General features: G+C 51.3%; 1 protein-coding gene across 1 annotated transcript in view; it reads left to right on the forward strand.

Moving 5' to 3' along the window:
• The window catches only part of ULK1 (unc-51 like autophagy activating kinase 1), a 156,122-nt gene that overhangs the window by 130,280 nt on the left and 15,445 nt on the right, over nt 1-10,397 (forward strand). The window contains 5 exon segments of the mRNA XM_015408703.1: nt 446-600; nt 1,322-1,405; nt 3,003-3,091; nt 4,681-4,865; nt 10,236-10,351. Coding sequence (XP_015264189.1) covers nt 446-600; nt 1,322-1,405; nt 3,003-3,091; nt 4,681-4,865; nt 10,236-10,351 — 629 coding nt within the window.

The raw sequence follows: 10,397 nt of genomic DNA on the forward strand, positions 1-10,397 counted from the left end.
TGATTTCGTTGTACTATGTACAATGACAATAAAGTATATTATTATTATTATTATTATTATTATTATTATTATTATTATTATTATTAAGACCAAGGTTGCTACGCAGAGGAAGGCAGTGGCAAACCACCTCTGCCTGTCTCTTGCTTGAAATGCCCCTGGGATTGGGGTTGTCGTGCGTCAGTTGCAACTCAATGGCTTCTCCTACTACTATTTTCTTCTTCTTCTTCTTACTTCTGCCGGTGCCCACTGAACTTTCATGACTGAGCAGCGGTTTCCCCTGGGGCTCCCCAGCTCCAAAACGGACTCTGTAACCACTGTGCATCATTGCCTTTCCAGTGTATTGTGACCATTGTACTCTGGAGGACAAGCTCCTTTCTTTTCAGGCTTTATTGCGCCCTTCTTCTACCGTTTCTGGGATGAACCATGCACTGTTCTTTCCCATCAGGTCTGGTATGGTCAGGAGATCAAGTAGCACGAGTCCACTCGGTTTCACCAAGGCCAGCCCTTCCCCTCCATTTTCGGCCGGAGAGCACGGAGCCACGCCGGCTTCCAGGAGGTTCTCCTTTGGTGGTGCAAAGCCTTACACGCCATCCCCACAAGGTAAGCTTTTGACCTGAAGTGCTCAACCATCCACGTTTTTTTTAAAATAAAATGCTGCCCCAATTGCTGCTCTCCATTGGAACGATTTTAGAGCAGTGGGACAAATTGGGAAGCCCCCGCACGGTGTCCCACTCCAAACGTGCTTCTTTTTCTCTACGGTCGAGGTCAGGGAGGGGACAGGGAGACAGCCTCTGAATCCCAGAGTCAGGAGGCAACATCAAGGGAAGGCCGTGGCCTCTATGCCCTGTTGGTGGCCCTCCAGAGGAACTGGGTGGCCGCTGTATGAGACCGGATGCTGGACTAGAGGGATCACCTGTCTAATCCAGCAGGGCTCTTCTTATGTTCTTCTGACAGTGCTGGTTGGCTAGAGCCTTGTGCCGTCTCCAGCAAACCATTGGTCCATCCCACACGGGGTGGGCGGAGTTTCCATTAATCGACATGGCAGCAGGCAAAGAAAAAGCACTGCATTTCAAGCTCTTCTGAAACCAGAAGGGGTGGAACCATTCCTGACCTCCATGGCAAATCCCTTCCATGAGTCCTGCTGCACAAAAAGCCCAGGGACGGGCAGCAGGCGGTTTTCACCACCCGACTCTGGATGTCACAGTAAGAATATTTCATGGGCTGGAGGGTTATTGGCACGCAGGTTCGTACAAGAATACCGTTATGAAAACAGAACTGTAAGGGAACCTAATGAGTTTGGGGTTTTGTCTTTGTTTTAAAGTTGGAACAATCCCCGAGCAGCCTGACCAGACCATTATCCCTTTCCCGCTTGGAGCAGAGATGAGAAGCCGGGTCCCTGTGCCTGGTATGTCACAGCTGGGCTTATTTACTCATTTTATTTATGTTGTTTGGTCACTCGAGTGAGTTACACAGAGTGAGTCGGGACATTCAATAAACATTGCGTTGGGACTGTCAGAGGAGGGGTGTGCAGAAATAAAAAATCGGGATCTTTCAGATTCGGATACATTGGACCCCCTCACAATTCAGGATTTCTGGAAAAATACCTGCCTACCAGCAGTTTCAAAGTATTGGTACCTGGAGTATTGTGTGCAGTTCTAGAGGCCTCACTTCAAAAAGGATGTGGACAGAACGGAGCGGGTGCAGAGGAGAGCAACGAAGATGATCGGGGGCCTGGAGACCAAGCCCTACGAGGAAAGGCTGAGGGACTTGGGATAAGGATAAAGTTTTATTTACGGCCAAAGCCGGCAGTTAACATTTGAAACACTACAAACTTAGTAGTAAAAAACACCTATGAATAAAGGTAAAAAGGCTTAACAGAACAGTAGAATGCATTATAAGATACATAATAATTTCCTTAGGAGGTAGACGTTTAACAATAAAACGATTAACATTTAGCTTGCTGTCTTATTATAGATTTTCTAATTCTTAAAATGCTCCATCCAAATCTTACCTCCGAGTGCCTATCTGAGCAGAGGTTTTTCATAATATGGGCTCTTTGCCTACTGGTCAGACATAAGAACGTGGGGAATGAAAGAGATTTCCGGAGATGATTACAGGCCTCAGTCGAACATAGCATGTTCTAGATTTTCAGTGCCTACATTACAGCAGGGGCATATGCGTTCCTCGGATGGGATTTTCTTATACTTTCCCTCTGTATTCAGTCTGGAGAAGAGGAGGTTGAGGGTTGCTCTGTTGAAGTATCTGAAGGACTACCAGCCAGGCCCAGACCACCATTAAAGTGTCGAATTCTCTGCCAAATAATTTTAAGTAAATGAAAGCATTTGGGATTGCTTTCCTTACTTTGTTTGGATCATCTTAAGTTAATGTATGAGTTGTTTTTTCTAAAGTAAAACCTCAGTATTCAGGTTAAATCACTGTGTTGGCACTTTGCGATAAATAAGTGGGTTTTCGGTCGCAGTTTGGGCACTCGGTCTCTAAAAGGTTCGCCACACTGCTCTAGGCTGACCCTGCAATGAGCGGGGGGTTGGACTAGATGGCCTGTCTGGCCCCTTCCAACTCTATGATTCTATGAGTCCAGTGGTCCTAAAGGTACCACTGGACTCAAACTTGGTCCCAATGCATTAGGACTGTAGGAATCTAGAACCAACCAGAATGAATTCCAGGCCGATTACGGATCGCGAGTCAATTCTATCCAAAAAACAGGACATTCAGCAACGAACACATGAGTTTATTAGACGTCTGAAACCACCAGAAAGAAACAGAAACATAGCATTAGTATCAACATGACACATTAAGCAGGGGGGGAAATAACATAACGGGATCCTACTTACAATAAGCTACATGCAGCAGAGTTGACCACAGTCTCAATCATTTATCCGAGTACGTTTGTGAACCGTTTCGTAACCGTAGCCCTCCCCGCCCCCCGTGCCTTGTTGCCCATGTGTGAGGGACCCATGGCCATCTGTTCTTCTTCCACCCAGGTGCCTCCGTGCCTGACCCTTCCCTGCGAGGGATGAGGGATCTGATTTGTGCTCTTAGAACTCTGAATACGGGGCTTTGGTTGTTTGGGGTGGGGGGAAGAGGGGCTTTGGTTAGAGCTGTGGGGTCCCCAGCCACTGAGAATAGAGTGGTGGTAGAGGAAGCAGGAATATAAGAACCTATGAAGAGCCCTGCTGGATCAGACCAGTGGTCCATCTAGCCCAGCACCCTGTCTCACACAGTGGCCAACCAGTTCCTCTGGAGGCCCAACAACAGGGCAGAGAGGCCGAGGCCTTCATGAGAACACATGAAGAGCCCTGCTGGATAAGGCCAGTGGTCCATCTAGTCCAGCACCCTGTCTCACACAGTGGCCAACCAGTTCCTCTGGAGGGCCAACAACAGGGCAGAGAGGCCGAGGCCTTCATGAGAACACATGAAGAGCCCTGCTGGATAAGGCCAGTGGTCCATCTAGTCCAGCACCCTGTCTCACACAGTAGCCAACCAGTTGCTCTGGAGGGCCAACAACAGGGCACTGAGGCATTTCCCCGTTTTCAACCTGTTTACTTCTGTGGCCATCACTACATCCTCTGGCAGCAAGTTCCACATTTTCCTCTCTGTGTAAAGTAGCAGTTCCTTTTGTCCGTCCAGAACCTTCTGCTGACTGACAACTTCAGTCACATCATTCCACTATAAAGCTAAGATGAGTGGAGGGGTTGTGGCTCAGGGGGTGAGCCTCTGCTTTGCATGCAGAAGGTTCCCGGTTCAGTCCCCGGCATCTCCAGGCAAAAGGACCAGGCAGGCAGTGATACGAAAGGTAGGGTTGCCAGCCTCTAGGTGGAGTCTGGAGATCTCCCGGAATTGCACCTGATCTCCACATTACAGAGATCAGTTCCCCTGGAGAAAATGGCTGGAGCCAGTTTGGTGTAGTGGTTAAGTGTGCGGACTCTAATCTGGGAGAACCGGGTTTGATTCCCCACTCCTCCACTTGCACCTGCTGATGTGACCTTGGGTCAGTCACAAGCTCTGGCACAGCTGTCCTTGAAAAAGAGCAGTTTGTGTCAGAGTTCTCTCAGCCCCACCCACCTCACAGGGTGTCTGTTGTGGGGAGGGGAAGGGAAAGGAGTTTGTAAGCTCCACCTTACAGAGATCAGTTCCCCTGGAGAAAATGGCTGGTTTAGAGGGTGGACTCTATTGTATTATACCCCACTCAAGCCCTCCGCCCCCAACTCTCACCCTCCACCCCCAAACCTCCAGGAATTTCCTGGAGTTTTCATCCTACTAGAGTCATTCAATCTAGCTTTCCTGGATTTGTTGTGGGAGGGGCTGTGGCTCAGTGGAAGAGCCTCTGCTTTGCATGCCAAAGGTCCCGCGTGCAGTCTCCGGCATCCCCAGTTAAAAGATCCAGGTAGCTGCCAGGTAGCTCCAGTTAAAAGGACCAAGCAGTAGGTGATGTGAAAGACCACAGCCCAAGACCCTAGAGAGCCACAGCTATCTGAGTAGACAATACTGACCTTGATGGACCAGTGGTCTGATTCAGTACAAGGCAGCTTTGCGTATTCGTGTTCACTCCAAGCTTGAATGGTGAACCCAATTGCTCTCTGCTACTGTTTCTAACAAAACACCCCCTCTCCTCTTCTCCCCCCACCTCTGCTTTTTCGTTTGGTTTTGCTTTTCCCGAAGGCGCTGTCTCCTTTCGAGTTCCACAAAACTCCCAGCTCCCAAAACCTGCTCACCCTCCTGGCCCACCAGGGCGTCATGATAGCCCCAACGAGGAACAAGACCCTCCCGGACCTGAAGGAAATGGGCCACTTTCACTGCCAGCAGGCCAGCCTGGGCCTGAGGCCGATGGAAGAAGCCAAGGGCAGGTACGGGGCTTCACAAACAGGTGCTGATGTAACTGGGCGTGTGTGGCACAATTTGCTGTTGGTTCTAGGTGTGGGGAGGAGGAAGTTAGGCACGCTCTGTTTCCCTCCCCTATGTCGCTAACAGTAGTGTATTCCAAAGAACATAAGAAGAGCCCTGCTTGATCAGACCAATAGTCCATCTAGGCCAGCATCCCATCTCACACAATGGCCAGCCAGTTCCTCTGGAGGGCCAACCACAGGGCATAGAGGCCAAGGCCGTCATAAGAATATCAGAACAGCCCTGCTGGATCTGACCAGTGGTCCATCAAGTCCAGCATCCTGTCTCACACAGTGGCCGAACCAGTTCCTCTGGAGGGCCAACAATGGGGCATAAAGGCCAAGGCCTTCATAAGAACATCAGAAGAACCCTGCTTGATCAGACCAGTGGTCCATCTAGTCCAGCATCCGATTCCTATCTCACACAGTGGCCAACCAGTTCCTCTGGATAGCCAACAACAGGACCTAGAGGCCAAGGTCTTCCTCTGATGTTGCCTCCTGGCTGCCTGCAGGCTCAAAAAGGTTGCCCCCCCAACACAACACCATATTCATGGCACTATGCTGGTCCTCTGCGCGTAGCACAAGGGCCCACCAAGCTCTGAGCGGGAGCATCGTTCACCTCACCCTGCCCTTCAGTCACCGTGGCTAGTAGCCATCCATGAATCTATCTAATCCCAGTTCCAAGCTGTTTATTCCTGTGGCCATCCGCTACATCCTCCGGCAGTGAAGTCCACATTTTAATCACATTGTAAGATGTAACATTTAAACTGGTTTGGAAGTAACGGGAAGACTCAGGTCTGCTGTGAAAACAGGAAGGCAGGGAGTAGCAGCATGTGAAGGGGGAGGGGCAGAGGGGGAGGCCATGAACCTGAGACTCTTGGGTAACACCAAACAGTGGCCTAGTGACCTGCCCCAGAGACCCGCCCCCCAAGTGATTTTCGCTGCTGGCTGGAGAATAGGCACTTCTCCCGTCCTTAACCCTGGTGCCTGCTGAGTGTTCTTAGAAAGTGGGTGGGGCCAGCTGTGGCTTTTGCCCAGCAAGGCTTCTGATTGGCCACTGGAGATTGATTGGCTGTGCAGAGCTTCAGAATCATTGCTTGGGCAGCAACTGCCACCACAGCACGAGGATCTTCACTGAACATAAGATGCAGCCACCGTTCTGTGGCTGACCCCGCCTCCTGTGGCAGCCGCTTTGGGGCATCCCTTCCGCCGCACCCGCCACGCTGTGTCAGGATTCCAGAGGGGCCTGCAGGCTCAAAAAGGTTGCCCCCCAACACAACACCATCTTCATGGCACTATGCTGCTCCTCTGCGCATAGCACAAGGGCCCACCAAGCTCTGAGTGGCAGCATCGTTCACCTCACCCCGGTGCTGATCCTTGTTCATCATAGCCAGTGTTCCCTCTAAGCTGAGTTAGTGTGAGCTAGCTCAGCGTTTTTTAGCCTCCGGCTCACAGATTTTTGCCTTAGCTCAGGAAGGAGGGCTCCGGAGCAAACTAATTCACGCAGCAGCCAAATCGCTCGCTCACAACTTTAATGCCAGTAGCTCACAAAGTGGAATTTTTGCTCACAAGACTCCACAGCTTCGAAGGGGCATTGACCAGAGCCCAGATTGTCAGAGAGAGCTGCCGTGTGAATTCTCTGGGTCTCCCTTAACCAGGCACCTGAGCCACTCAGAGTCGGGGCCACGGGTGAGTGTGGAGCGGTTTCATAACTGCTTGCTTCCTCTTCCTTGCGCGGCTGGTTCTCATGACATCCTGTGGTTGGCCGATGTGGGAGAGCCGACCCAGCCCCGGATCTGATCCAGCCTGACGGTGGTAATCCGGCTGTTCCTGGAAGAACATCTTGGCTCGCCTTAAAAACCAGGGCACGCGAGGCGACACCTTTTGTCAAACTCGACAGCCTGCAATTGCCTGGCAGGAGTTTTCAGACTGGGCGTTTTTCGTCGCCTTGCTGAGTCACGTCCTCAGATTAAAAGTCCTGGCAGGGTCCCTGCTGTCACAGCCGTTTCAGTGCAGGAGGGAGGCTTGGAACGCCTGCCCGTGTTGGGAGCTGGGCTGTGTGCTTCCGCTGCAACGCGGGGTTTGTCGTTCGATGTGTATTGAGATGCACTTTTGGGCACGTTCCGTCAGTTTTTTGTGTGGAATGGTGGCTGCATCCGGTGAAGCTGATGGGCAGGAGGTTCGGGATGGACAAAAGGAAAGACTGCTTTACACAGAGAGTGATTAAAATGTGGAATTCGCTGCCCGGGGATGTAGTGATGGCCCCAGGGATAAACAGTTTGAAAAGGAGATTAGATAGATTCATGGAAGAGAAGTCTATCAATGGCTACTAGCCATGGTGACCGAGGGGAACCTCCACTAAGCCTCTGAATCCCAGAGCCAGGAGGCAACCTCAGGGGAAGGCCTCGGCCTCGGCCTCTATGCCCTGTTGTAGGCTGTCCAGAGGAACTGGTTTGCCCCCGTGTGAGACAAGATGCTGGACTAGATGGGCCACTGGTCTGATCCAGCAGGGCTCTTCTGATGTTCATCTGACTGGCTTCCTGTGGCCCGATTCAACCGGGAAGTGATTCCATAGTGCCCTCCAATGTGTGTAAAATTTTGCAGAGCGTGAAAAGGCAGGTGCCTGCCGGAGAAGCTTACAATCTCAGGTGCCCCTTCTGCTGTATGTTGTTAACCATCACTGGTGTACATGAATAGTGCAAGCAGGAAGAGGCTCAAATCAATTCAAACTTCATGTATGAAAATTCCCCAAGAACTCTTTTTTGGTAATCAAGTGTCCTTTCTCGATAGTCGAAGTCTTAACTTAAAGGATTTTGGAAAGCATGTTCTGGAGGGGATGCAGCCGGGGGGGGGGGAGCAGCCTCCCATTCTGTTGCCACAACCACCCCTCCTTCCAGCTCAGAACTTTGCAGAAGATTTGAGAAGCAAAAAAAGCGAGAGGAGAGGGGGCGGAGAGAGAGAGAGACAGTGTTGGGACTGCCGTGGTGCAGTGTTTAGCATGTCAGATTAATAAAACTTTGTGGGCTTGAACCCACCAGGCCCGAGGTATGAATCTCACTGGGTGACCTTGAGTCACTGAGTCAGCCTAATCTACCTCACAGGGTTGTTGTGAGGATCAAAGAGGGGAAATAGCAGTTTAGGAGAAAGGGTGTGAAAAAATACATGTCTACACAGGCTGGCAGGGTCTCCTTTTAACTGGAGATGCCAGGGATTGAACCTGGGACCTTTTGCAGGCAAATCAGAGGCTCTTCCACTGAGTCATAGCCCTCAAACATAGATGCACATCTCTGTTATTTTTTTAAAAAAACAACAGATTAATTGATAGGAAGCAATTATTTCTGCCTCCTTGTGCTGGGGCAGTTGTGACAGGCACCATTTAGGACTCCTGCTCTGGAGGTCCAGTGTGCTTTGGGAGTTCAGTGCTCCCCCCCCCCCGCTGCTTCACTCCAGGGCCTGCTGGCCGGCCGCCGGACTGCTGGCCTCCATCCCAGATCGCCGGCTCCCCACTTGCCACACTGTTCTTGGCTTGCCGCAAGCAGTGGCAAGGCTCTGCTCGCTTCCTTGCTGGAGCACCTCAACAAAACGCGAGCATTCCAGCTTCCAAGATCTGGATCAAAGACCCTTGGCTCGCATATTTATTCCCTTCTTGATCTAAAAGGAGGCGCAGCCTTTGCATACAAGATGATGTTCCTGACAGGTTGGGTTGAGGACTGAAATATACACACCTGCCTCGTTGAGGTTCTGCCTTTATTGAAACAGACCGGTGGTTGGAAACACTGAAAGCCCTGACAATGTTATTTAGTAGTTGCAAGGAGCTGCGGTGGCTCAAGTGGTTAAGACGCTGAACTGCAGGCTGTGGAAGGTCAGCAGTTCGAGACCCGTGTGTGCCACATGACAGAGTGAGCTCCCATCTCTAGTTCCAGCTCCTGCCAGCCTAGCAGTTCGAAAGCAAGAAATTGCAAGTAGATGAATAGGTACCACTTCGGTGGGAAGGTAACAGCGTTCCGTGCGCCTTGGTGTTTAGCCATGCCGGCCACATGACCACGGAAACGTCTCCGGACAGCGCTGGCTCTTCGGCTTTGAAACGGAGATGAGCACCGCAACCCTAGAGTCGGACTCGACTGGCTTTCGAGCAAGGGAACCTTTACCTTTACCTTTGTGAATATAGCATGCAGGATGGGAAGGAGAAAAGGACACACTAACTATGATTTGTGATCCCTGCTAAGAAGAGGTGGGTCAGATTATCCTCTCTTGATTCTCCCCATCCTGGAACGTTCTACTGCTTCTTCTCTTCGCAAGTACGGACTGGGCACCTGCGAAAGACAGAAGCAAAACTGAACGAGCAGCCCATATCTGAAAGCTGGGAGGACTCCTGCCTTCTCACTTGGAAAGGCGCCCTTCCCGGTTGGCCATTGGAAACTTACTGGCTTGGACACTGGGCAAATTCTTGGTCATTTTGCACATGGCAGAGTCCACGACAACTTTTAGGATCACTAAAGACATAATGTGTGGCAGGGAGGTGGTGATAGATCAGGGCCCCAGGGCTGGGGACAAGGAAAAGGGAGGGTTAACTCATCCTCCCATGCTCTTTCCTTATTCAAAAATCCTCCCCTGGTCAGCTTTAAGCATTGTAAGGGAGAAAAAGACAGGCACATCGCGGGGACCTGTCTTTCCCCCCTACCGGTATTAAAAACAGACCGGGGGGAGGGGAGATACTTGATCGTGGAAAATGGCATGGGGAGAAGTTAGTTTCTTTCCTTCCCCAGTGCCGTGGCCCCAATCCTACCCCTGCAGCTGCCCCCAGCCTCAGGAGATCATATCATAAAACTCGAGTGTCCCCTGCAGTTTGACCCTCTCCCTCTGTAGCTTAAAAATGAGCTTTCCCCAGAGGTCAGCTCTTTGGGGGCTCCATCCATCATTCTGCCAGCCGTAGACTGCTCCCTTCCAATCGAGATGCCGGCGTCCCCCCAGCCTGCAGATTCCACGCCAAAGGAGATAGAGGTTTCCGCCCCAGCCTGCCCTCTGTGGGTTGAAGTGAATGCTCTCCGTGCTTCTCAAATACGCTCCCTTCCCTTGTCCTCATAGACTCATAGAATGTTAGAGTTGGAAGGGACCTTGCAGGTCATCTAGTCCAACCCCCCTGCACTCTGCAGGAGCATAGCCGAAAGAGAGCCCTACAACATACCCGAAAGATGGTCGTCCAGCCTCCGCTTGAAGACGTCCAGCGAAGGAGCATCCACCGCCTCCCGAGGCAGTCTGTTCCACTGCTCAACCACTCTTACAGTTAGGAAGTTTCTCCTGATCTTTAGCCGGTAACGACTCCCCTTTCTTCAGATCTCTCAGTACTGGCCGCCTCACCGACCTCCTCCTGAAGGCTGCTTTCGGTGCCCAGATCCCTGAAGCCGGCAGCAACGACAGCTTGAACAACGAGAAACCCATGGAGATCACAGGTAGTGGAATGCTCCCGCTCCCCCCCCCCCCCCTTTCCCTTTTCAA

Source organism: Gekko japonicus, unplaced genomic scaffold (genome assembly GCF_001447785.1).
Source record: "Gekko japonicus isolate JY-2015 unplaced genomic scaffold, Gekko_japonicus_V1.1 scaffold2152, whole genome shotgun sequence".
Classification (NCBI taxonomy): domain Eukaryota; kingdom Metazoa; phylum Chordata; class Lepidosauria; order Squamata; family Gekkonidae; genus Gekko; species Gekko japonicus.